At 47.4% G+C, this 26936-nt stretch overlaps 3 protein-coding genes and 1 pseudogene across 5 annotated transcripts; all 4 read right to left on the bottom strand.

Moving 5' to 3' along the window:
• Window positions 1-6403: 6403 nt before the first annotated feature.
• LOC136495403 (uncharacterized) lies at window positions 6404-9105 on the bottom strand. Of its 3 annotated transcripts, none has more exons than XM_066491338.1 (6): window positions 8703-9105; window positions 7695-8302; window positions 7396-7588; window positions 7237-7301; window positions 6925-7138; window positions 6404-6836 (listed from the first exon to the last, which is right to left on the bottom strand). In XM_066491338.1, exons 1-6 carry the CDS (start codon window positions 8856-8858, stop codon window positions 6498-6500), a joined length of 1575 nt encoding a protein of 524 aa, XP_066347435.1. In that variant the 5' UTR covers window positions 8859-9105; the 3' UTR covers window positions 6404-6497. The 3 variants fall into 3 exon arrangements, with proteins under 3 accessions (XP_066347435.1, XP_066347437.1, XP_066347436.1); XM_066491340.1 differs by having other exon boundaries at window positions 6925-7132; XM_066491339.1 differs by having other exon boundaries at window positions 7695-8296.
• A 9825-nt stretch (window positions 9106-18930) lies between these two features.
• LOC136495966 (putative non-inhibitory serpin-10) lies at window positions 18931-20106 on the bottom strand. Its single transcript, XM_066491732.1, has 4 exons — window positions 19667-20106; window positions 19532-19625; window positions 19060-19117; window positions 18931-18953 (listed from the first exon to the last, which is right to left on the bottom strand). The coding sequence occupies exons 1-4, from the start codon at window positions 20104-20106 to the stop codon at window positions 18931-18933; spliced, it is 615 nt and encodes a 204-aa protein (XP_066347829.1).
• A 350-nt stretch (window positions 20107-20456) lies between these two features.
• LOC136497077 (probable ascorbate-specific transmembrane electron transporter 2) lies at window positions 20457-22854 on the bottom strand. The gene is made up of 4 exons (XM_066492862.1): window positions 22343-22854; window positions 21303-21351; window positions 21012-21214; window positions 20457-20917 (listed from the first exon to the last, which is right to left on the bottom strand). Exons 1-4 carry the CDS (start codon window positions 22484-22486, stop codon window positions 20609-20611), a joined length of 705 nt encoding a protein of 234 aa, XP_066348959.1. The 5' UTR covers window positions 22487-22854; the 3' UTR covers window positions 20457-20608.
• A 446-nt stretch (window positions 22855-23300) lies between these two features.
• Window positions 23301-26087, bottom strand: LOC136495965 (uncharacterized; annotated as a pseudogene).
• Between the last annotated feature and the right edge of the window lie 849 nt (window positions 26088-26936).

Genomic DNA, 26936 nt, shown 5'->3' with positions numbered 1-26936 from the left:
ACCGGGCATGTCGGAAGGTTTCCATGCAAACACATCCACGTTGCCCCTCAAGAACCTGACGAGCGCGTCTTCCTATTTGGGATCCAGGTTGGCCCCGATGAGGGCCGTTTTGCTGGGATCGCCCTCGACCAGCTGGATCGTCTTGTGCTCCTTGGATCTGATGTTCTTGCGCGGAGCCTCGAGCTCTGGGATCTCCAGGTGGTCGGCCGGGGTCTTCTTAGCGTCGAGCATGGTCTCGGCCATGCGAATAGAGAGGTCGTGGGCCTCTGCTATTTTGAAGCTGTCGTCCTCGCAGGTATAAGCTGCGTACACGTTGCCCCTGAGGGTTAAAACTCCTTTCTCAGTAGGCATCTTGAGCACCAGATACCTGTAATGAGGTATGGCCATGAACTTGGTGAGCGACGGTCGACCAAGAATAGCATGGTAGGTGCCGTCGAAGTCAGCGACCACGAAGTTGACGTAGTCGGTGCGGAAGTGGTCCGGAGTCCCAAACTACACAGGTAGCGTGATCTGCCCGAGAGGTGTGGAGCTCTGTCCGGGGAGAACGCCCCAGAACTGTGCCTCGTACGGCTTCAGGTCCGCCTGGGCTATTTTCAGAGCGGGCAGGCTGTTCTTGAACAGTATATCAATGGAGCTGCCGCCGTCGATCAGTACCCTGTCGAATTGAACCTTGTTGATACAAGGATCGAGGACCAGGGGAAAACGCCCTGGCTCGGGTATGGTGGCCCATTGGTCCTTCCTGCTGAAGTAGATTTCACGGTGAGACCACGGAGGAAGCCGTGGATCGGTGAGAAGGTTGTCGGTGTTTGCCACGTTCAAGCAAGCGCGGGCGAGTAGCTTGCGTTCTCGTTTGGTCTCGATGGACACCTTGCTGCCGATGATGGTGTGTACGCGATCAGTCGGCTTGACGTATTTGTGACGAGGGTCTGCATCGTCGTCGTCGTTGTCCTCGTTGCGTCGTTCCCCCGCGTCGTTAGGCTTGTCGGACATATCCGGAGCCTGTTGACGCGTGTAGATAGTCTTGAGGACGCGACAATTCTCCATGGTGTGGTTCGACTTAGGATGGAGCTGGCAGGGCCCCTTCAATGCTTTGGCGTAGTCGTCCTCGTAGTTACGGCGTCCGCCGCCCTTTTTCACGGTATTGACCTCGCCGTCGTCCTCTCGAGCGCGCTTGTTTCTGTAATCGTCACGGCGGTTGCGCCGCTGATTACGTTGATCACGGTGGTCGCGGGAGTCGTTGCGTTGGTTGTGGCGGTCAAAATTGTCGTTCCGACCACGATTACTGCGGTAATCATCGTGGTGTGGGGGTGGTCGGAGCGTGGAACCCTTGCTGCTTCTTCAACGATTATCTTTTTAGCGTCGTCAGCGTCCGCATATTTCTTAGCGGTGGCCAAAAGCGCTGTGACCGATTCGGGTCTCTTCCGGAGGAGCTTGTCTCTTAGGGCGTCGTGGAAGCGGAGGCCGGTGACGAAAGCCTCGATTGCTTCGTTGTCGGATATTGATGGGACCTTGATGCGCATCTCCGAGAAACGCCGAACGTACTCGCGCAGTGGTTCATCCTTTCGATCCCGGATCCGCTGCAGATCGTACTTGTTGCCGGGTTGTTCACAAGTAGCGATGAAGTTGTCGATGAAGGCCTGCCTAAGCTCCTGCCAAGAGTCAAAATAGTTCGCTGGCAAGCTAACCAGCCATTGGTGACCTGCATGACCAACAGCGACTGGGAAGTAGTTAGACATGACGTGCTCGTCAGCCATGGCTGAGCGGCACGCAGTTTCGTAGAGCATGACCCATAATTCGGGGTTTTCCTTGCCGTCATACTTCTGAAGCTTCTCGAGCTTGAAATTCTTAGGCCATATGACTTGGCGCAGGTGTGGAGTGAACTGCTTCAGACCCGGCGGACCGTGGACGGTGTCATACTCCATACGGCGATAGCTTTCATGGGATGCACGATCGTCGGCTCTCTGGTTGATGCGAGCACGCAGATCACGTCCACCGAGGTGATGGCGGAGATCGTTATTGCCATCGCGGCGATCTCGATTGCCATCTGGGTTAGCCCTGCGACCGTGGTTATCACGGCGATTGTCGCGGTTATCTCGGCGGTTGTCGCCTCGAACGTCGTGGCGGTTATCCTCCCGGCGGCGGTTGTCGTCCCGACCACCATCACGACCACCGTTTCCGCCTTGACGGTTGTCTGATGGGTCGTTATTGCGCGAGCCACGTTGGTTGAGTGGCTGTGAGCGACTTGAGTATTGGCGGCTGTGGCTTGATTCGACAGAAACGGATGGAGCCCGGGCTTGGTTCATCTCTGCGGTCTGAGCCATAGCAGCCGTCAGGTAAGCTTGTATGTCATCACGGATTACTTGAGTCTCGGGAGTGTTGGGCAGCCGCTGCATTGTTGCCATGGCGACGGCTACGTTGGCGCTTGGGGTCCTGAAGACTTGCTTATCCCCCACCCTGTCGAAAGCATTGTTGAGGTCACGTGGTTGGACCCTCATGCGTCGTGCCTCCTGGTCTGCTTCAGCTTCGGTTTGCCGACGATTAAACCGGTCAATGTTGCGTGCTTCACGTGCAGTCTTCTCTTGTTCTGTTTCGCCAACTGCTGGCGGCTCGTCGTTGCTGACAACATGGATCAAATCCCCCCGTCTTGGCGGGAAAGACAGAAATTGGGGGAAACCCGGGGCGTGGTCTGGTAGATCCAGATCGTATTTGACGCCTTCATCTTCGTGACGCTGAAGCTCGGTGTGGATAGATGCGTTGGACGCTATGCCGGATGAGGAGCTGGAGTCACCCTCTCGGATGGTGTGGACGGATCCTTCCTGATAATCTTCAATCCGGACCATGTTGACGATGTTGCATGACCTCGGCCGGGATCGGTGTACAGGACACAGATCCAAGCGGCGTCGCAGGTTGTACGCGTAGCTGGAGGCAGCGTTTTGCAGGCCGTAGGGCTGGACCTAGTGGTTCTCCGTCGGGGCTTCGTACTCGCAGAGTCGGAGATCCGTCGCGATGTCTGGCCGGCGATGAGCGAAACGCCCCTCAGGAGTTGATACGACCACAAGATCTGTTCCAAGTCGCACAGGACGACTGGTCCGAGCCGGTCGGATAGATCTGTTGTGGAGAGCTGTTACCTGCTCGTTAGGTTGGATTTGAATCGTACTTACCAGAGCTAGGGTTTCAGCGAGTTGGATGCCGACCCGATCAACGGAGTCGAGCAGGTCGGTGTTGTCGATCTGCTTTCCTCTGTAGTGGGGAAGCGGATGACGGGTTGTTGGCGTGGCTGTAGGCATGGTCGGAGCCAGATGTCCCGTGGTCGGAGCCAGGTCCATCGTGGTCGGAGCCGTGTTCACCATGGTCGGAGCCGTGTTCACCGTGGTCGGAGCCGTGTTCCCCGTGGTCGGAGCCGTAGCCGATGCAGGTGAAGTAGTCGTCGGCGCGGGCTGAATCCACGCCTCCTCCGCAGTCATGGCGATGGAGTCGTTGGAGCGGGTGGTCCAGGTGATCTGGCCGACGGTGAACGTGAGGCCATTGGGCGTAGCCATGGAGCCGGAGATGATGACCATCTTGTTCGCTTGGAGAGCAGTACGCACACCCCCTACCTGGCGCGCCACTGTCGACGAAATATGGTCGGCAGTCTACCTAGGGGTATGCCCAAGGTAGTAGATTATCGGCAGACAGATGCGCAAGCCCCAAACAAGACGGTGACGCAAGACAGACACGAGGTTTTATCCAGGTTCGGCCGCCAATAAGGCGTAATACCTACGTCCTGCGTCTGATTTGTATTGCTGTATGTCAATGAGAGATATCTTTTAGAGGGGTCCCCTGCCCGCCTTATATAGTCCGGGGAGCAGGGTTACAGATCTGGAAACTAATCCTAGTCAGTTACAATTGCCATATGTGGCCGGATAAGGATTCCTATTCTAACCGACCAGGATCCTGCTTGATCGCCAAATCTGTCTTGATTCCTTGTGCGGGACTCCGATCAGGTTAACTGGGCCGCACGTCATCTTTCGAGTGGACTGAACCCATCGATCCGGGCCAGCCCAAGCTTAACCGTAAGGGTATAGGGGTTAATACCCCCACAGTCTGTAGTCGCCGGCGTAGCGCTGCCGTGTCACCGCGTCCGCCATGGCCGACGACGAGCTAGTGTAAGGCCGTAATCAGTGCTGATAGGGACGTCAATCGATACGCCTAGGCTTGGTGATCATTTTGGTACGTTGGCCGTCGCCGTTGATCTCACCGTCGGTGAGAAATCGCTGGTCAGAGCCGTCGCTGCCGTGGTCAACGTCGGAGGTTGAAGATGACATGTGGGACCCGTTGTCAGTGACTCAGCGTTCAAATGATTTTTCTATTTTCAGATTTGAATGAATAGTGTCTATTTTTGTTAATTTTGTGTAGATTTATTTAGAGCTCCAAAAATTATGAAAATTTTTGTGTGACCTCTCTGTGATGTATAGTATTTAAGAAAAATATGAAGTAATATTTTTCAGTACTTTTTGAATGTGATAAAAATTGCTTAATTTATTAATAAATGGATTTCCATGATTTTTCCAGGCTTATCTACTTATCCAAAAATTATGAAATTTGTTTTGCCACTTAGTTAACATGTAATGAACATGTACTAAAATTTTGAGCTCAATTAGAATAAGTTGATTTATTTCATAATTTTGAATTAAATAATTAATTCATAAAAGTGAATAGTAACCTTTAATGATTTAGGTTTTTGTTTGGACTTTTGGATTGAGTGATGACCTTGGGTCATTAGTGATGATGATCCTTGGCAATTGATGTATGTCTTATGAAAAAAATTTAGTTGTTGACTTGCAACTCTACCGCGAAGGAAAGTTGTATTCAAATTGTTAATTTTGTATCCCTCATCGAGCATCATATTTAGTATTCCGCATCATGTTGAACATGACATTGTTATTACGTGTAGTGAACAAAGGTGAAAACGTGGTAGCTAATCAAGCTATAGAGGAGGTTAATCCGTCTGTTGAGGTCGGATCGAATCCTTGTGTAACGTCGTAGGAGTCGGACTTTTCCGTCAACGAAGGCAAGCCCCGGATGCATACAACCCTACCTTGTGTTTTATAAATGAATTTCGCTTTTGCTTTCCGTTACTGCATTAAGTAATTAGGAGTTAAGTAAAAGCCTAATTGTTGCATTACCACCCTTGTTATTCCATGTTTACCATATTACCAGTTTTAAATTCGTATATGTCTAGTTTTGCTTAGCTATGCGTAGAACGATGAAAGTCAGGTGACTACCTGCCACCTGCAAGTTTTAAACGGAACATTGGTTAACTTTGTTAGCATATGATATGGGAATGTGGAGTAATAAATCTAGACCGGGCGGACTCGGTGTGTGTGAGCCACAAGACATGGAGGTCTTGTGAGCGGGTTCTTTCCGCCTGTGTCGATTAAGGCACGTCCGTTGTTGAATTGTATGAGGTGAGAATTTGTAGTACTAACCACATACTCCGGTAAGCCTGAACTTGGCAATTCTATTACGAGAATGGCTACTCGCGCACTGAGAGTGGAGAGATGGCGGGAATAGCGTGTACCCATGTGGCCATGGGCTGGAATGGTGGAGTACTGTGTTCTCGGGTGGCGCGGACCCGTTCTTATTTTAGAGGATCTGAGGGTAGGTTGGTATATGTAGGTCGGGGATCTACATATGTCGTGTGGTCTGGAATTCCCAGCTGGGTTTATAATCGGTTCCAATCGTCGTTGCTCCTCGGTTAAGGAGACTCAACTCACTGTTCATCATCGTAGAATTAATAACCGGAACTTGAATAAGGCTTGTGAAGGTGCTGGATATAAAGTTTCATGATCTCAGTGCGGATCGTATCAGCTTTGTATATAATTTTTAAGAAGTTTTCTATATAAAGAATGTTGTTAAAAGAGCTTTTATGCAAAAGAACTTTGATCATTGTTAAAGCTATACCTTGAATCCTTGAGCCTGCATTACTGAGTTTATCAGTTAATATTTCGGATAAGTCTTGTTGAGTACTTCTGTACTCAGGGTTCGTTGACCCCTTGTTGCAGGTGAGCCTCATGAGCAGATCTGTTTTGGATCGTGCTGCATGACTATCGTTCGTTCTGACGATGAGAAGTAAATGTGTGATCCTTGGGCAGGATGTTTATTTTGTGTGATATGTCTATATTAATTATGCCACTCCACTACTACTATGGTTTGTAATAATTATCGAACTTAGTTGTAAGGTTTGAAACAACTGGTTTGTAAACTAAGTTATCGTAAGAGTTCCGCTATTTTACTCTGATGTATATATTTGAATAAATGTTGTAATACTGGATGATCCGGCAGTAATAGCACACCTCACAATGATACTGCCGGTTCTTGGCCCACTATTAGTTGTTTATTTAGAATACTGGTTAAAAAGATATTTACTCTACAAATTCGCTCTATATTTCTTTGACCAAATTTGGAGGTAAAAAAAGTGCAATCCTCCACCATACCTCCTATTCTCTCTACGCGTGTCAACCGTCACTCTCCCACGCCTCCACTTGCCTCACCACATCCTCTCTCGCTCTTCGCAGCGCCTCTAGTTCCTCGGCGTCGTAAGCCGGCTGCAGCCTGCAGGGGCCTTCGCCATTCGCGCTGGCCACCACCGTGTCCATCATGAACTGCCTCTCCAGCCCCCGCCTTCCCCGGGTCATGGACTCGACGGTCACCTCCGCGGCGCCGCGCGGCACCGCGGGCCTGTACCGCAGCAGCCTGGCGTACTCTGTCAGGAGGTGGAACATGTAGTCGTAGACGCGGTCCATCGTCAGCTCCTCCTGGATGAACCTGCTCGCGTTCCCTGCCATCTCCTGCGCCTGCCATTGCCAGACGAGAGCGTTTGGTATTGGTTCTGTTCGGAATTCGTAGTAGTATACGGAAGGTGAAGTCGATCGGGGAAGGTACCCTGTCCGTGTGAGCGTTGCCCCAGTCCACGGCGTACTTGATGGACCGGCACATGCCGCGGTCGCCGCGGACGGGCCAGTAGTGACGCAGCGGCGACAGCCCCCGCGAGAAGAAGTCGTGGAACCTCGGCCGCACCATGAGCGCCATCGAGTCGCACGCCAGGATGTACTTCTCGCTCACCGACCACCCCCGCCCCTCGATGTAGATCCTGTACCTGCGCACACGTGCGCAAAGCATACTAAAATGTGGCACGGCATAGCAGGTGCACCAGCTAACTGTGATGTTATGGCGAACAAGCTCATGTGATTCTACCTGTGCGTGCACTGCTTGGACAGGTCCGATCCCCTGAATCCGTGCCGCACCTCCTTTCCCCAGTCCTGAAAGTTGTAGCCTCCCGTGTCAGTGTCACGTCACGTGCCATGCCGTGGCGAGTGTGTTTCCGCGCGCCTGCACACGATTCAGAGAGGATACCTGCGCGTATACCCGCGCGTTCCAGTCACGCTTGCCGGACGCGTTGCACCTGAGGAGGAGCAGGCGTTCGGCGCCCACCATGGGGTTCCCCTTCCAGTACGCGTACGGCGCCCTGTCCGTCCAGTTCACCATGGCGTTCCCTTCGTTGATCTCCCTCCGCAGCGCTTCCCATGGCTTTATGTTAAGCTCAGGCCTTCCAAATTCAAAGAAGAACGGAGCACTTTGTGACTCGAGAGATTACGGAGCATTACGAACATACATGATCATGGCGAAGAACGGCAACGTGCGTATATATTTACCAGCCCCAGAATGACCAGTCAGGGAAGGCGATGTCCAGCGTCGTCTCGCTGCCGCAGTACCGGAACAGCGGCGGCGGCGGAGCCTGGGCCAGCTGGTGGCGGTCGCCAGCGCTGACGACGGGCAGGTCCTCACAGTCGAACATGAGGTCGAGGTCCGGGACGCGGCCGGGGTAGCGGCGGAGCAGCTGCAGGATGCCCCACTGCGTGAACGCGGCCCGCGTCTGGAAGCACCGGCCGTAGCGCGCCACGTACAGGCGGCCCGCGACCACGGTGACGCGGAACTTGGGCGCGAATAGCCGGCGCGCGCCCTCCGCCGCGTCGCGCGTGACCCCCGCGGCGCGCCACGGCCGCAGGTCCTCGTGGATCCACCGGAAGTAGGACGGGCAGTCCGGCGGCGCGGCTGCTTCCGCGGGCGCCGGGGCGGGTGGTGCTGGCGCTGGCACCTCCCGAGGCGGTGGCGCGGAACTGGCCGCCGCGGACGGCGTTTGGTTCGTGCTCCCGCCGACGACGCCGGTGAACCGTGGCGGACCCGGCGCTGGCACCTGCCCCGTTGCGGCGTTGTGTGCTATGGATTGAGTGGCGACAGGAGTGATCGGAGTGACCTGTAACTTAGAATCAGTAAAAAAAAGTTGCATAAGAGAAGAGAAGCAATTCACACATAGCTTGACCCTTTGTTAAAAAAAATCGTTGAACGAAGTAAATGAGTGTGACTATGTGGTGTGCAGGTTGTAGAAACTTGTCGGCAGCTGTGCCACTGTTCCCACGGGTCTGTTGGCTTGAACTTATCGGCCAGTATTTTTCTAAAAAAAAAAACAGCTTCAGTCGATTTCTCAATCGGCTTTAATTCCAGGCGAACAGGAACAAACAAGCATATGGCTGAACAGATTACCCAACTACTACTCGCCATGTGTGTCGAGAGCCAAAGAATCGATCAACAGACAGACATCACAGAAGAGAAAGTGCGCCATGGAAGAAAAAGAAACAGGTAGGGACTGCAGGGAACCTTACTCTGGCGCTGACAGACATCCAGCAGGCGGAGACGAGAGCTCCGACGACGAGCGCGGCGAAGAAGACGAACACGCCGCTGTAACAAGGCGCTGCTGCGGCCAGGCTCCGAGCGAGCCGGGAGGCCCGGGACGCCTTCGCTGCGGCCGCGGCCTCCATCGTCCCTCAATCAGATGGCATATGGCCGGCGTTCGCCGAGCGAGGACGAGCTGACAACAGACGCATGATCGAGGCGACGAAAACACCACGCCGTGCCTGAATTCAATTTTCTGCTCGGCCGTTCAGTTGTGCCTGGCTTGTTTGGGCGTGTAGGATGGGGAAGGGGAACGCATGGATCATTGATCAACCAAGACCGCGACGCGATGCCGCAGTGCGGTATCGTCGCCCCTGGGTCCCTGATGCTGACCTCCGTGCCTTCTGCTCACTGCAGCGTCGGAATCAGATATATATAGGGCTTGTTTAGTTTACAAAATTTTTTGATAAAATGGTACTGTAGTACTTTCGTTGTTTTTTTATAATTAGTGTTCAATTATAGTCTAATTAGGCTTAAAAGATTCGTCTCGTAAATTTCGTCTAAACTGTATAATTAGTTTTATTTTTTATTTATATTTAATGCTTCATGCATGCGTCTAAACATTCGATGTGACAGGAAATCTTAAAAAAAATTTAACTCAACGGTAGCATGCTGTGCCGCCGGATGGTTGTTTTCGCCTTTGGCCGCGTGCTAGTCTGCTGACCTGAAGGTCGCGTAAAGTGGAGCTTCCACTAACTTCCATTCTCTCCTGCAGATTTGCGTCATCGAACGTCACCGCGATTTTTATCCATGCACGGTAGCAAGAGTATGGCAAAAGGCTATCAAAACTATTCTCGTTTCGCTTCTGGTTAGCTGCGCGGCTGCGGCTGCGGCTGCGCTCTGCAGCTGTTCATGCGCTGCCTTGCTTCTCCGGGTCGTTGTGTACAGCCACCAGACTCAACCAACCTCACCTGACCTTGGATAGGGATTAGGGACGAAGCTAGCCGGGCAGAGAAATCGTGTACTTCCTCTGTTCCGATCACAATGTTATTCTAGATTTAATTTAGGACTTTTTGCAAAAAAAGAAAGATTTAATTTAGGACTGGTAAAATAAAAAATTATAAGGTTTGACTAAATTTGTAGAAAATAATATCAACACTTATGTCTCCAAATAGGTTTACTACAAAAATATGTTCCAATATTAATCTTATGATGATACTTATTTTGTATTGTAAATATTGATACTTTTTATATAGATTCGGTTAAACTTTACACTTTTTGAATCTAAGAAAAAAAATGAGAATATTGTATTTGCAGGACCCAGAGCAAGGTGGTAATGGCAGTTGGCACTTGGCAGGTCTGAGCCGCCGCCATTGACACGTTCACGCGGGAACCTTTTCACATGCTGTTTTAAAATGGACTATCAAATTCTGGGATCCATGAGAAAAATATTCAATATCATACTGCGTTTTTGGCAGTCTATAATTCAGTGTAAACTACATCGGGCCCGTTTGAATCATTGGAATTTAATTTATTCTAATAATTATAATTTAGACATAGATTAATTAAGCTAATATAGTTATATATGAAATATATTTGTATATTTATTGTTAGGCATACGAAGGGACATACTTATATGTTGTATTTTTTTATAGGGAAGTGAGTTGAAGAGTGTGCTATAAGTTGGAGAGTTGAATTATAGCATAGTGATATATAGAATCCATTTTCATCTCACACCCTATAAATTTGAGATAGACTTAGTTATGGAATATCAAATTCCAAGCCAAATAGTCTAATCCATTAAATAGATTTTAATTCTTTCAAAATGAAGGGATCCAAATGGCCCCTAATGGAAATGTAAAACCTTCAAAATTATACTTAAATTTAAAACAACACATGTCCACAGTGCATATGTAGATATACGTTGTCATAAAATTTGAGAACTTATGATCTAAAATTCATGCGAAGATAACAAAATTTCAGGTGTTGTGTCATGGCGCATATGCACATAAAATTTATTATTTCTGGATGATTTTTTATGAAATGATTTTAAGTCTCGAATTTTATGGCCAATATGTGCATAGTTCCGAATTTTTCTAAAGTCGGGAGTATGTTTTGTATGTTTTTTTTTTTTTTTTTTACGAAGTCGTAGTTTGGACGGAATATTTTTTCGGGATTCACCGGACTGACGAAGTGACGATTAGCATGTCTACCCACTCTCTGCCTCTCAGGTGTTGTTTTCATTCCGCCCATGCTGGTCAGTGGTGAACGTATGGGTTGGGCTTGGGCCCACAACGCAAAGCGCGAAAAGAAATAAAAGAGAAACGGTGAGGTGTCTATCTATGCTTTGCGTCGATATGTAGGCAGCACGGTGGATCGGCTCATTGGCTCATTGCAGGGTTGGACGAAAATCAAATAAAGCAGCCTCTATCTTTCTTCCTCCAGGATGGCGCCGCAGGTATGGTTCCAGTTCGTTGCAGAAGTCGTCGAATGCTTCTCTGCCTCAGGCTGCTCCCGGAACCCGGATAATGTTCTAATTAACTCCTGGCCTTCGCCCTGTTCGCTTGGCTTATAAGTCCGTACTTTTTCAGTCAACGAATAAAATTTTTCTTTCACAATAAATCAACCAACAGTACTTTCAGCCATAGTTTTATCAGTCAAGCGAATAGGACACTTCTTCCCATGCCAGCAGAAGGTGGTCTTGAAGATCTCCTCCATGGGCGATGAGAGGGTGAAGCAGAAGGCAATGGAACTGTTGCAGATATCTACGGTACGTTTTGATTTTAGCTAGCTTCCACCGTCACAGTGTCGCCTCACACTATCGCCCTTCTTCAGTTATTCTCTATTCGGATCGTCTAGGAGTGGATCTAGCCGGGTGCTTGATGAATTAAAGACCTAGGATACATTCTAGTGCAGTAATAGAGAGACAGAGAGGAGTGGATGAGGTCTGACAAACCTGACACCGCGGAGGGGAGGGTTCAGAGGCCGCCATCGTGTTCGTTGGTGAAGTCTGCGCACGGGCAGCGACGATCGGTGAAGAGGGCAATGAAGACGTCGTCGTCGATGCAGCAGGCGGCGCGGCTGGTGGCTTCCCGTCACTGGCCGCGCCCCTAACTTAGATCGGGTTTAGGGTTTGTTGGTGGGGAGGTCGGCTCAGGTCAACCTCGTGATAAGAGCCGTCGGCCCCCACCCCTTTTTATAGCGCACGGTGACAGAGGCTCTCCAGCCATGGGGGGCTAGGCGCTCCCGATTAGGGCGCAAATCAAAAGCCCAACTGGACCGTTGGGTCCAGTTAGGTTAGAGATCAATCTAACAATCTTCCCCTTGATCTCTTTTCATCTTTCACTTTCATATCATTTACTTTTATTCATTCCATTACAGACTAGCACATAGAGCATGTCTCATCGTCACGGTCATTGCCGATAGATTTAACAGGTACAACACACTACTCTGTTCTGAAACAGATACTTATCTTTGGGCCTTCTTTTGTCCAGGAATTATAGACTTTCCCTTAAACCCATACCGGCTACATGTTCTCTGAACACGTTGGGTGGTAAGCCTTTTATAAGCGGATCCGCTAGCATTTTTACTGTACTTATATGCTCAAAACTTATGACTTGATCCCGGACTTTATCTTTCACAACATAATACTTTATGTCAATGTGTTTGACAGCACCACTTGATTTATTGTTGTGAGCATACTGTACTGCCGGATTATTATCGCAGTATAACTTTAGTGGTCTATAGATGTCGTCAACCACCTTCAAACCGGACCACCTTCAAACCGGGTATGAACTTCTTTAACCAGTTCACCTACCCCATTGCCTCATAACACGCTACAAACTCGGCATATATTGTGGACGATGTAGTGACGGTTTGCTTTGAGCTTTTTTATGAAATAGCTCCCTCTGCGAGAGTGAATACATATCCAGACGTGGATTTTCTATCATCTTTCGCATAATTAGAATATGAATATCCCACTATACGGAATGAATCAGATCTTCTATACGTCATCATGAGGCATTTCGTTCCTTGCAAATAACGCAAGACTTTCTTTACCAATTTCTAGTGTTCTATTCTAGGATTGTTCTAGAATCTGCCAAGTAACCCGGTAACAAATGCCAAGTCAGGGCGCGTGCATACTTGAGCATATTGCAAGCTTCTAACAGCTGAAGCATATGGAACCACTTTCATTTGATCGATATTATATTGGTTCCTGGGTCATTGAAAATCCCCATATCTGTCGCCCTTGACTATAGGAGCAGGTGAGGAACTATATTTGTGCATACTGAATTTCTTTAAGATCTTTTCTATGTATGCCTTTTGTGACAGTCCTAATACCCCTTTACTTCTATCTTGGTGAATCTCGATCCCTAGAATGAACGAAGCTTCACCAAGATCTTTAATATCAAATTTTAAGGACAAAAACTTTTTTGTCTCCAGTAGTAGACTGACATCACTACTAGCAAGTAAGATATCATTCACATACAGGACAAGGAAGATAAACTTCCCATTCTTAAACTTTGTATAGACACAATTGTCCTCTACATTCTTTTTAAACCTAAAATTCTTTATTGTCTGATCAAACTTCAAGTACCACTGTCTTGAAGCTTGTTTTAATCCGTAAATGGATTTCTTTAGGCGGCATCCCATTCGTTCTTTTCCTTCCATGATAAAACCTTTCGGTTGTGCCATGTAAACATTTTTTTTCAAGTCTTCATTGAGAAATGTCGTCTTTACATCCATCTGATGTAATTCTAAATTATAATGTGCCACTAATGCCATTATGATTCTGAAGGAATCCTTACATGAGACTAGAGAAAATGTCTCATTGTAATCAATCACTTCTCTTTGCGTAAAACCTTTTACCACAAGTCGGGCTTTATATCTCTCTATATTCCTTTGAGAGTCAAGTTTTATTTTATAGACCAATTTACAGCCTACTGTTTTGGCTTCTTTAGGAATTATTTCTAAGTCCCAAACTTTATTGGCATTCATCGATTTCATTTCATCTTCCATGACCTCAAGCCACTTTGATGAATGATCACTTCTCATGGCTTCTTCAAATGAGGTGGGATCATCCTTCATTTGAAATTCCTCAGTGTTGTACACTTCATAATCAGCAGGAATAACTGATTTTCTAACTCTTTGAGACCTTCTAAGGGCCTCCACATTTGGCACATCTGCTGTTGCTCCCCCTCATGTGTGGCAATAGGTTCTATAGTATCCTGAAGAATAGGTTCCTCATCGTCATTCATTGTTGCCACAGGCGGGATAACAATAGGTGTTGGCACCATAGTGTCTTGCACTGTCGGTACAGCGACAGCAGGTAGTGAGAAAAATGGCTCATGAATTATCGGAGTGGGCGCATACACCCGCTTCTCTTCAAGGTTAATTTCTCGAGCTATCATGCTCCCTTTATCATTTCATCCTCTAGGAAGACAGCGTGTCTCATTTCCACAAACTTTGTATGTCTGTCTGGACAGTAGAAACGAAAACCTTTTGACTTTTCTGGATAGCCAATGAAATGACAACTTACTGTTTTGGGATCTAGCTTCCCAATGTTTGGGTTAAATACTTTAGCCTCAGCAGGACTCCTCCCCACACATAAGTGGTTTAGTGAGGGTACTCTTCCTATCCATAACTCATACAGTGTTTTGGACATCGACTTACTTGGTACTCTATTGAGAATATGAATGGCGGTTTTTAACGTCTCTATCCACAGGCTCATCGGTAAGGTGGAGTAACTTATCATATTGCGCACCATATCCATCAGGGTACGATTGCGTCTTTCAGCTACTCCATTCTGCTGAGGTTCGCCCGGTGTAGAATACTGGGCTACTATACCATTCTCCTGTAAGAACCTTGCAAAGGGTCTAGAAACTTAGCCATATGGGATATGCCGACCGTAGTACCCCCCCTACGGTCGTTCTTGACTATCTTAATCTTTAAATTGTGTTGGTTTTCAACTTCTGCCTTAAATATCTTAAATTTATCCAATGCTTCTGTTCTTTCTTTGATTGGATAAATATAGCCCTAACGGGAGTAATCATCTGTGAATGTTATGAACGAATCATAACCATCCACACTCTTTATAGGAAATGGACCACAGATGTCTGTGTGAATAATCTGTAGAATTCCTGCGCTTCGTTTGACATCTTTCTTAATTTTCTTTATATACTTTTCTTTTATGCAATCTCTGCATTATTCTAAATCTAAGAGCTCTAATGAAGGAAGAATCTCATTCTTAACTAGTCTTTCTATTCTTCTCCTTGAAATATGGCATAAACGACAGTGCTATAATTTCGACAACGCATCGTGAGCTCTCTTTCATTTTCTGTTTATATTCGCAGACGAGGATACATTCACATTGTCGCACGCAACATTCTCATTATCGCATACAACATTCACATCATCACATAGTGATAACAAATAAAGCTTATTTTGTAAGATAGCAAGACCAACATATGCATCATTAAATGTTATCTTACATTCCATTTTCAAAATGGCAATCATAACCATCGTTGTCCAAACTTGACACACTAATCAGGTTCCTCTGTAACGAGGGAACATAAAGAACATCTCTAAGTTTGAGTTTGACACCATCAACAAGCTCTAGAGAAAGATCGCCAACAGCTTCAACTTCTGCTCGGACTCCATTTGCGACTTTAACGTGTCTTTCGCTTCTTTGCGTAGTCCTCATCGAACAGAATCCCTGTAAAGAATTAGCAACATGAACAGTTGCACCTGAGTCAATCCATCAAGTAGATTTCGAATATTGTATATATAGGGATTCATTTATGAACGTAATAATGTTCTCACCTTTCTTTGCCATGATCATCTTTAGGTAATCAGGACAATCTTTCTTATAGTGTCCCGTCTTCTTGCAGTAGAGACATTAATCTTTCTCTACTGTGAACTTATTTTGCTGATGCTGATGCAGCATGGGACCCTTTCCCTTTGACTTTGAGGAGAAGTTAGCATTAGTATTATTTTTCTTGTTATCTTTTAGATAATTGATAGTGCCACCATTGACAGCTTTCATTCTCTCCTCCTCTTGCACACACATAGTCATGAGCCTCTCTATGTCCCATTCTCGGGCTGTATGTTATAGTTGACAACAAAAGTGTCAAACTCTTTTGGCAAAAAAGCAAAAATCAGATGGATAAGGAACTCATCCTTGAGAGACAGATCCATTGGTTTTAGCTTAGATGCCAAGTTGCTCATCCTCAGTATGTGCTCTCTAATGCCACCATTATCAGAGTACCTCTCTGTCACTAGCTGCTTTATCAGCTGGGTAGCATATGTCTTTGAAGAGCTAGTGAACTGACTCTTTATTCTTTCAAGGTACTTGGTAACGGTGTCACACTCTGGGATTAAGCCCACAATTGTAGGCTCAATCGTGTTCTTTATCACAGCTAAACACTTCTTGTTGGTAGTGACCCACTTCCTATGCTCAAGGTCATAGGATATTCTTTGGGATGCAAAATCCCTCTCTCTGGTTGCCTAGACAGCATCAGCCTTGTTTGTCTCCCGTACCGGTGCCACAAGCTCTGTGGGACACGGTGTGGTGACTATCTAGTTCACGTCAGCCAAGATGAAGGCTAGGTCGATCTTTTTCTTTCACTCAATGTAGTTATCACCTTTGAGAGTGGGGATTTCTTTAATACAATTCATCAAGTTGTATCCGCCTGAAAACACAATTCATATATATACAGTGAGAACATAAATAATAACAATAACAATTGCATGTCTTAGTTCAACGTTGGTCAAAATTAAAACATACAATTGTTCTCTACACTAATTCTACATCATCGTTGGGCAGAAATAGAATTAATGCATGACAAAACATCATAATATTGCCATTAATTAACGTTGGTTAGAATAATAACAATATTATAATCAATTAAACCATAAACCATATTCATTTTTCAAAATTAAATTCTTCCGTTGGTTTGAATTTAATAATGAAAATAACATCTTTAATTACGTAGCGGAATAAATGAACTCATTTTCTTGAATTTTACCCACAGGGGAATTCTTTTTTTTTGAGCCAATTTCTATTTTTCAATTTCCTGGAAAAAGAAAAATATGAAAAACGGGCTCTTGCTCTTTCTTTCTCGGCCCAAAACGGCCAAAATCAACTCGGCCCACGGCTCTGCGTGGCGCTCGGCCGCACCCAGGCCACAACCTAGGCTTGGGCCGACAAAGCGACTCGGCCATGCGCGCCCGCCTGGGCAGCATCGCTGGCCCGCTTGATCTCGGCCGTCTGCACCGATCCAACGGCCGAGCGGTGAGTTCGGGTGAATAAAAAAACCCGTCAACGCTGGCCTCCTCAGAAACCCTAGCTCACTTTCTCCTCTGCTCTTTCTCTCTTCGCCGCTCTATCTTCTCTCTTCAGTACCGCAGCACCGAGTGACGAGCAGGCGAAGCAGTGGAGCAACGACGCCGTCGCCGGCCCCCTCGCTGGCGTGCGCGCTCCCCAGCGAGAGAGCGCGCCGCTGTCGAGTGGCCTGGCCGCGGTGCCTCTTTGGCCGGAGCCCGGCGAGCAGTGCCCTTGGCTCGGCCCTTTCTTTTCCCCGCGCGCCGACGAGGTAGGTCTCCCTTTCCCCTTCTTCCCCAGTCGGATTTGGATCTGTTTGCTCTTCTTGGTTTTGACCGATTGGGATGGGTTAGGGTTTAACTGCGTTAAGGTTAGGGTTTCGGGATGGCACTGTTTATCTTCCCTAGAGGGGGACTCTACGGTTTTAGAGTTCGACATCTTACATTCTTAAGGCCGAAAACCCTCTTGTCTTTCTTTTACCCAGTTAGGGTTAGGATTCATCCGAACCCTCTTCTTTTCTCAGATCCAAAGGGATCGAAATTATGGTTCAACCAAACCCTTTGTTGGCCGAAACCATCTTCTTCTTCTTAGACCCGCACTGGATCTGATCTACTTTTTCCTTTTCTAATCAGTTTACCCGTTCTAGATCTAAAATCCTAGAAACTAGTGGCTCTGGTACCATTGTTAGACTATTTAGATCGTCTAGGAGTGAATCTAGCCGGGGTGCTTGATGAATCAAAGACCTATGATACATTCTAGTGCAGCAATAGAGAGACAGAGATGAGTGGATGAGGTCTGACGAACTTGACACCGCGGAGGGAGAGGGTTCAGAGGCCGCCATCGGGTTCGTTGGTGAAGTCTGCGCATGGGCAGCGACGGTCGGTGAAGAGGGCAGTGAAGACGTCGTCGTCGATGCAGCAGGCGGCGCGGCTGGTGGCTTTCCGTCACTGGCTACGCCCCTCACTTAGATCGGGTTTAGGGTTTGTCGGTGAGGAGGTCGGCTCAGGTCAACCTCGTGATAAGAGTCGTCGGCCCCCACCTCTTTTTATAGCGTAGGGTGACAGGGTCCCTCCAGCCATGGTGGACTGGGCGCCTCCGATCAGGGCGCAAATCAAAGGCCCAACTGGACCGTTGGGTCCAATTAAATTAGAGATCAATCTAACAGTAACAATCCAAACAAGACTGCAAAAGTCAGTTTTTTATTTAAAAAAACTTCAAACACGAAAAAAACTTCAAACACGTAGCTGTTGTGAAACACGTTGCCATCGGCAAGTGTAACAATCCAAACCAGACTGCAAAAGTCTCAACGTATATTATTCACAAAAAAAGTCTCAACGTATATTACAGGACGGGCCATTAACGATTAATCAGTCCAGAAAACGGTAAAAAAGAAGCCCGAAGGGCCGAGCCCAACTAGCCATCATTCCGTATGAGGCCGGCCCCGGCCCTAAACCATAAGACTGCGCCGCCTCCGAGTCGATCTCAATTCAATCCTCCTTGGAAGGGTCCATGACGTGGCCTAGGAATAAGACCTCGGCCTTCTCGTACTCGACGATCGCGAACATGAACGGGTGGTCAGCCACAAATCTCATCGATGGCGGCGGGGGTCTCTCCGGTGGACTGTATGTCGGGCTCGTAGCGGCGTACATCGCTGCAACCGCTGTGGTGCCTCCTCGTCGACCTCCACGGCGCACGTCTGCCTCACAGCGGACACGTAGAGCCCCTCAGGTGGCATGTTCCACACCGTCCCCGAGCCAGCTCGGCTCGGTCTAGCTCGAGCTGATAGGCTATCGAGCCAGCTCGGCTTAGCTCGTTAATATTATACGTTAGAGGCGTAGCTTAGCTCATGAGCTAAAAAAAAATAGGACACACATATTTATAATTTTTATGCTACATTAATTCCAGAAGGTCACGTCCACTATAGTGCAACCAATTAATAGTCATCAGGTTTATCAAAAGTATCAATCATGAAACATAGTTAGTTCATCCATGATACATGCAGTTCGAGCATACTTATTAGTTACTTGCCACCATAAACTTAGGAAAGTCCACAAATTCAATATCAACATTATCATCTTCTCCCTGAAAAATAATCCATAAATCAATATTTAAGTACCATGATAATTATAAAATCAAAATCTATATGAAACAACTGAAAATAAGGATTACATACCAATAGAATAGGTTGACATTTCTAGATCAACATTATCATCTTTTGATTCAGGGTTATGGACCGGTAGGCCTCAACTCATTTTAGCTCATGAGTAGCTCACGAGCTGAGCTGGCTCGTTAAAATAGTGAGCTAGACTTTCAGCTCATCTTATGAAAAAGTTAAAATGAGCTGAACGGAGCCGAACCAAGTCGGCCACGAGTGGAGCGACTTAGCGAGCTGTGACTATTTTGTCCAGCCCTAGGGTCGGCACCGTCCGCGACCGGCGCGGACAGCCGAGCTGGCAGAGCGCGTTCACCGCGTCGAACGTGAAGGAGAACTCGAACTTGGGTCACGGCCAGGCGCAGCAGGTCGGGAAGCCCGTCGCGCCTGTGCGGCAGGAATATGAGCATGCAGAAGCAGGGCGCCTTTGAGTCCAGCCTGCCGTCAGGCCCAACCATCTTGTAGAAGCACTGGAGGACCTTGTTCTTGCAGGGGCGTCGAAGCTCTCGGCGTACTTCATGCCAGCGTCCGACAGGAACGGCACCCGCACGGGCTCGCCGTCGCGGCGGTAGAAGTTGCCGCGAACGGTATCCGACGGGTCGAACCTCCGTGCCCACGTCGCCTTGAAGTGCATGCCGTTGGCGAGCACGACCTTGGTGTCGCGGTGAACCGCGCCATCGGACAGGAGGTTGCGGATGCCCCCCGCCGTGGCCCGCTCGATGAAAGCGCTCACCTCAGCGGTCGCCGCCGCAGTCTGATTCTTTAAATCGACAGATCTTGCGACGGCGTGGTGAGCAGAGACGGCGGAGGACACGAACTCCGGCGAGAGGAAAAGCGTGCGGTCCACGAAGATGCCGGCGGCAAAGGAGAGCTGTGGCCACGTGCTCACGTTGGTGAGGAGCCTCGCAATGGCCACCATCGAGGTGGCGCGAGTTTTCGGAGCCCAGGAGCGTTAGCAGCTGCCGCAACGTCGGGCCCTGCGTGCCCACGGCGAGCAGCGCGAGCCCAGCCCTGAGGGACATAGGCGAGAAGATGAAATTGGACTGCTCCGTTATCGCCTCCATGCCAGCGTACCAAGCGACTTGCAAGCAACAGTCCATGGCGAGCGGTTATTAGATTAACGTGAAGTTGATTTCGATTGTTAGCAGAGAGAAGCTAATTAGATTACGGTGACGTGATTATTTAAAGGTTCTGTGCTGTTGTGCGTAATGCGGAGCAAATTACTTGTGGAGGTGTTTGTGGAAAAGCAGGGGAAAGAGGACCCATCGGGTTGTATTTATAGACCGAAGCCCTCGCATAGTCGCATCCGCTTCGAATTCGAACTTAAGCCACGCGCCTGATGTCATGGGTTCAATTCAAAGTTTCAAACAGAACACAGTTGCACTCTTCTGAATGCTCAGCGACGCCCTCGGCCCTCCCCTCTAGCTGACCGGAATTGGGGCGTAGCCCCGCGGTTCCTCGACGTGCGCCGGCTTGACTGCGGCGACGACAACGGAGGCGCCGAACAGCACGACGACGAGCGCCGTGAAGTTGACCAGGAACGCCTCGGCGCCGTACTTGTCGAGCCCCCCGCTCTCCAGGAAGGTGAGCTTCTCCAGGAACCCGAGCTCCGCGGTCGCCAGCGCCAGGACGTAGACGAAGAGCCCGAGCAGCGCGTGCCATGGCAGCGCGCTGCGCCTCACGCTCGGCGCCGCGCCGGGGAAGAAGAAGGTCACGAACCCAAACACCCACTGCGAGCAACATCATCGACAGACAATCAGCTAATCCACCTGCAAGAACAAGGGCGAGCTGAAATACGAGCGACGCCGGCGCCTAGTGCGTCACCTGAATGGCGTACAGAGAGATGGTGCCGATCCCGAGCCAGGAGTGCAGGCTGTAGAGGTTGGCGATGCCGCTGTCGTTGTGGTACTTGAACGCGCAGTAGATGCCGAAGGCGCCGAGTACAGTCGCAATGGCGTGGACGATGAGATGCGTCAGCTTGGCTGTGTCGTGGTTCAGTTTTGGAAACACCTTGTAGATCATAATGGCTGCCATCGGGAGAAACCAACGTTAATGCTGAATGCTGATATGCCAGAGATGGAACTAAAAGTGAGTATGATTGTGTATTGCTGTTACCTTCACTGCCGAGGATAATGTAGCCAATCAGCATAAGAACAGGGTGAACCTGCAATAGACACACAAGAAAACCACAAAATTACAGCAACTGACAAGTAACGACATAGGATAAGCTACAGCCTACATTGGTCATCAATCGATGCAGCGGTAGAAAAAAGGTGCAAGTTTTTAAGCTTGGTAACACTGCACAGTAGTGATCCAGGGCAGAGACAGACACTTAATCGAGGTTCTTGTGCAAGACATGACATAATCCAAGCGAAGTTAAGCTACATTTGTAAGTGAATCCATGTAGCAGTAAAAAAAAGCTTAATGCAAAACGCTGCACATTAGTGATCCAAGGCAGAGTCAGACATACAAGGAGACAGAGAAGAAAGTCTTAACCGTGATAACATATGTTTGTTCAAGCTGCATACTTTCTTTGGGTCGTAGAGGCTGGGACCTTTGTTCCGTTATCTAAAAATTTATCCATAGAAGTCTTCAATTCCAATGAGCATTCTCTTGGATCCATTCAAGGGTGAACGTAACATTCTGCATTATTTGCACCGTAGCATCCCCAAACTGCAAGCCATGTTCCGAAGCACGGTAGAACAAACGGGGAATCGTAGCTTTGTTCAAAGTTTAGACGAGTCCCCATGTGGTGTTGCTTTTCTTATGCTCTCAAAGTCTCTGCGCCATTTCCGTCTCAATTCCTATGTGTACGAACATGAGGTGCGGGGCGGGTCATTGGGTCAACGCCAAGAGAGCGTCTAATACTCAATGGCATTTTGTGATTGCTTTCTTGTTGTAGCATCTAGCCATCTACTATGTTCATGAATTGGGCCCAAAGACAAAGAGTACCTACTTTCTTCTACCGCCAGATCAAATCTGTCATACAGTTCCCAAGAAATCAAACGCTCGAAGCTCTCAAAGCTGACGATTTCCATGTAAAATCCCAGATTCTAGGAACAGTGTGTGTGTGTGACGCGCTACCGCTAAGAAGGGAACATACGCTACGGTTGCTACTTGCCAAAGGAAAGGGGGGAACGGAGTCCGGCGCTTACGTTGAAGATGAGGTTCTTGTTCTGCGCCTCGAGCGCGAGGCCGCCGCGGAAGTGGACGCACCACACCAGCACCAGCACGGCCGCCATAGCGGCCAGCGCGTGCGCCGCGTACGTGAACGGCGTCGCCTTCACGCCTAGCCCCATCTCGCTCTGCTTCTCCTCCTCCGATCCGCTTCTGCCCCGGCCGTACGGTGGCAGCTCGTGCTCGCTACGAACAGCTCAGGCTGCTGGAGCCTGTACCTGGAGGAGAGACTAGAGAGCGTGAACTGAGAAGCTTGCGGAGTACGTACGGGCTCCTCGTCGTCGTTTATGAGGGAGAGGGACTGAGGTCTCAGAGGTAGAGAGCGAGAGAGAGGTGTTTCAGCTCTCCCCGCTCCTGTTCCGTGTTGTTTCGCTGTGGTTGGTTGGTGGCTGCTGAAACTAGAAGCTGCTGCTGCTGGTGCTGGCAACGCCGGGAAGGCGTCCTTGTTCGTGGCTGATGGGTGGATCCGGAGAAGTGGAGATGGGGACTTGGCCGTAAGGTTTACCCCCGACCCGTTCTCATCAAACACACCTCCCGTAAGAAACGAATCCTATGGCACATCGGTCAGCAAAGCCGTTTGGGTGCTTTCTTTATTCTGCCGCCCACATTCTTTTTTTTTAATCTCTGATCGCTTGTGCTACTTGATTTGGCTCAACCTTCCACATTTGCCTGAAACGGTATGAAAATGGATAGGACACGGATTATATTTCTGTTCGTATTCGAATTTGAATACGGATAATATTAACTATGTTGGATATGATATTATTGGGTATTGACATCGCAAATATGCGATTTGAGTATTTGGATACGGTATCGAACATTGAATATCTGGACTCGGATACGGACAGATCTAAATCTCTCTAAATAAATTCGGTCTAAAATATTAGTATCGTTTTTATCCCTAGGTGCAGTTAGTCAAACCTGTCTGCACTGTGATTAGCGTCGTGGCATGTGGCATCTAATCTTCCACAGGCTATCTGAGGCCCATGTCAGGAGAGGAAGGAGGAGGGACGACGGGACGACATTTATCCTGTTCGTTTTGCGAAAAAATCATTACGGAAAGCACTATTCACTAATAGAGAGAAAAATATTATTTATTTGTTAAAATAGTACGACATGACACAAACTAACATGGCCATTGTCTGTGGGCTGTGGCTGCGAACGTGGGCAGGGCCCAGCCGTCCGAGAAAGACGCCGATGCAGCCACCACGATCGGGGGCCAGTTCACTGTTAGGATAGGACGCGCACGAGATCCACGAGCTGTCGACCCGTCTTGGCTCTCGATTGGAACGGCAAGTGAATAAAAACCAAGAGTTTTTTTTTTGCGCCTATAAAAACCAAGAGTTGTCGTACGTGAATACTCCGTAGGTCACCTAGACCATAGCCATATGAATTAATTTGATTTTATAGAAATTTCGTAGAAATCATGCACATATAAACAGTGGCGGATCCAGAAACGGACCAAGGGGGGGGGGGGGGGGGCTAAACAACATAGGCCAAAAAAAATTTGCTCGTTGGACACAGTACACTAATAAGCATAGAATTAGATAATTGATTCAAAGTGCTCAAAGTCAAAGATACATAGAATTATGATAATAAGCATAGAAAAGTACCAAATACAAGTCTTCCATCTTCAAGAATTCACACCACTTGAACCGCCACGCTCAATGCTACATAATTTTTAAATGTCAAACACTTCTTCAATAACCAAGATAACAAATACAAAGAAAAGCTCTAAAACAATACGCACCTTGGGACCTTAGGTGGCAAGTTTATCTTACGGTTTCTTAAGCCTTGAAAGCGCTTTAAAATTTTATCATCTTCAATGGATGCAAACAAATCCCGCTCAATATAGCATATCATGCTATTATTCATCCAATCATCATTCATTTTATTCCTCCTGTCGGTCTTGATAATATTCATAGCAGAGAAGGCTCTTTCAACTGTTGCTGTTGCCACGGGCAATATCAATGCAAGCTCAATGAGGCGATACACCAAAGGAAAATATGTATGTCTATCAGTTTTAACCATCTTCTCAGCAAGGCCACCAAGATCAATACAAGAGCAAAATTCTTCATCATGTTTGACTTCATCCATGAAATTTTCAAGCTCAGTTCTTAGCTTTTCACATTCATAATCACTAAAGTCAGCATAATAAATCTTAGCAAGCTCAACTAATTTCTCTATCTCAAAGTTGGCAAACTCATTTGTCGGATCAAGACAAGCAACACATCTCAATAGTTGAGTTGATCTTTCTGGAAATCGATTGTTCAACTCACAAATTATTTGATCAAGGACAACATTGAAAATCCCATGATGAATATGATGGTAGTAGGTCACATATTTGGCTCCACGACATTTTGAACGACCTCTCATTGGTATCATATCTTCCATATTAGGAATGTCTATATTGTGTTTGGCAGCAAATGCTTTTGTCTTCTCTAAAAGATCATCCCAACCATTTTCCCTCATGGCATTTATATTTCTCATCACAGAACCAATCAATCCTATTGCACGAACAATGTTTTGATTTTTCTTTTGCAAACATTGTGATAGGTCTTGAGTTATCCCCAATACTCTAATCATCAGATGCAATATGAACATAAATTGAAATGACTCCATTTTTTCTATCAATCCAGATGCTATAGTTTTTTTTCCCCATCAGTACCATCATCACTAATATTCTCTAACACCTCAAGCACAGGTTCCCACATGAGCATAAGACGTACTAATGTTTTGTGATGTGTACCCCATCGTGTATCACCAGGCCTAGCAAGACTAGTTTCTTGGTTTTTCCCTCTCCCAGGAGATATTTCACCACTATCTAATTGCTGAACAAGAGTATCATGGTGTTTTTGGAGAAGTTGATCTTTTCTCTTGCAAGAAGCACTAACAGTATTGACAACTGAAGTGACATAATTGAAGAAATCATCAGTTGAAGCACAACATCTGGCTACAGCAACTACCACAAGCTGCAATTGATGAGCAAAACAGTGGATGTAAAAAGCAAAAGGGTTTTCATTCAATACCAGCCTTTGTAACCCATGAAACTGCCCTCTCATGTTTGAAGCTCCATCGTATCCCTGTCCTCTAACCTTGGCTATAGATAACCCGTATCTTGCAAGCATAGAAACCAATGCTTCCTTCAGTGAAGATGATGTGGTGTCAGAAACATGTTGTAGGCCAAGGAACCTCTCAATCACACTTCCTTTATCATTGACAAACCTATAAAACAAAAGGAAACATAGTGTTAATTGGAAGCCACAAAACAAAAGAAATGAAATACACGAATAGATGATATATACCTCACAACCACGGCCATTTGTTCCTTAATTGATGCATCACGAGCCTCATCAACAAGCACCGCAAACCAACGATCTCCAATTTCACTCTTAATTAATTCACTTGTCTCCTCTGCACAAGCCCTTACCAAATCTTTTTGAATTGTTGGACAATTCATTTGATTATTCCCTGGAGCATTCTCAGCTATCACAAGTGCAGCCTTAGGATCCTTCTTTCTATACCAATCAAGCATCTCCAAAAAGTTCCCTTTATTTTTAGATGTTTTAGACTCATCATGCCCACGAAATGCCAGAGCTTGCAAAAGAAGAAATCTAGCAATGCCTAACATTATAGTTAAACGAGCTTTATATGCCTCCTCTTCTGCTGCAGTTGTTACTGCCCACACATGTTCTACACTTTGCCTTTGATTTTTGAAATCATTTGCTCGTTTTCTTGCTGCACTATGGTAGCCATCAATTGATTGAGTATGCTTCAGCAAAGAAGCCTTTCCCTTTTTCCAATTTTTGAACCCTACTCTGGTGAATGTCTCATTATCAACAAAATTGCTTGCTGGTGTTGGCTTAAAGAGGTAGCAATAAAAGCAATAGGCTGCATCCTTGGCAGGACTGTACTCTAACCAATCAAATTGAGTAAACCATGATTTAACAAAACCTCTAGTTTGAGTTTTACCCGCTGTTCTTTCATACTCACAATTTGGTTGATATGGACTCATCTGTAAATATGCTCTCCTAGCATCATCCCTAATATCATGGTGGAATTCATCAATTGGCTTTCTAAGACCTGGATCAGCAACTATATCATTCATATCAAGCTCAATGCGGGGTCTTTTTTGCACAACCCGACTCTCTTGAGTAGAAGTAGAAGCATCTTTCTTAGCAAAAAATTTTTCCATTCTACAACTGCAAAGTAAAACCAATCGGATCACTGACTGAAAAAAAATTCTCAACCTGTCAGCCTGTCTACCACAAGCTGCAATCGGATCCTGCGTCAGTCTACCACAACATCTGGCTACGAAGCAGTAGTTGAGCTTATTACCTGAAGCGAGCTGGGAGCCGCCACCCAACTGTGTCGTCCCCGTGAGATGGCTGACGATGAAGCAGACTAGCAGAGGGAGACGACGAGGGCAACCACCACCACTGCGACGCCGACGCCCGTCCTCGCTGGCTACAGGCTGCCGGCTGCACGCTGCTGGCTCCGGCCTCCCGGCGCGGCGGTGCCCGTCCTCGCTGTCGCTGGGCGCTGGGCCGCTGGCCGATGCGCAGAGCAGAG

This window comes from Miscanthus floridulus, chromosome 12 (assembly GCF_019320115.1).
Source record: "Miscanthus floridulus cultivar M001 chromosome 12, ASM1932011v1, whole genome shotgun sequence".
NCBI lineage: Eukaryota > Viridiplantae > Streptophyta > Magnoliopsida > Poales > Poaceae > Miscanthus > Miscanthus floridulus.
This window is presented reverse-complemented; position numbering and strand designations above follow the sequence as displayed.

Excerpts from the sequence above, each read along its gene's own strand:
- LOC136495966 (XM_066491732.1), bottom strand. The coding sequence starts at position 20,106 with ATGGTGGCCATTGCGAGGCTCCTCACCAACGTGAGCACGTGGCCACAG. Across the intron at positions 19,118-19,531 it reads TGCGCCTGGCCGTGACCCAA|GGAGAAGATGATAATGTTGA; the intron begins GTTCGAGTTCTC and ends ATTATTTTTCAG. Across the intron at positions 18,954-19,059 it reads TCCTAAGTTTATGGTGGCAA|TGGACGTGACCTTCTGGAAT; the intron begins GTAACTAATAAG and ends GTTGCACTATAG.
- LOC136495403 (XM_066491338.1), bottom strand. The coding sequence starts at position 8,858 with ATGGAGGCCGCGGCCGCAGCGAAGGCGTCCCGGGCCTCCCGGCTCGCT. Across the intron at positions 7,302-7,395 it reads ACGCGCGGGTATACGCGCAG|GACTGGGGAAAGGAGGTGCG; the intron begins GTATCCTCTCTG and ends TACAACTTTCAG. Across the intron at positions 6,837-6,924 it reads GCAACGCTCACACGGACAGG|GCGCAGGAGATGGCAGGGAA; the intron begins GTACCTTCCCCG and ends TGGCAATGGCAG.
- LOC136497077 (XM_066492862.1), bottom strand. The coding sequence starts at position 22,486 with ATGGGGCTAGGCGTGAAGGCGACGCCGTTCACGTACGCGGCGCACGCG. Across the intron at positions 21,215-21,302 it reads CATTATCCTCGGCAGTGAAG|CCATTATGATCTACAAGGTG; the intron begins GTAACAGCAATA and ends TCCCGATGGCAG. Across the intron at positions 20,918-21,011 it reads TCTCTCTGTACGCCATTCAG|TGGGTGTTTGGGTTCGTGAC; the intron begins GTGACGCACTAG and ends TGTTGCTCGCAG.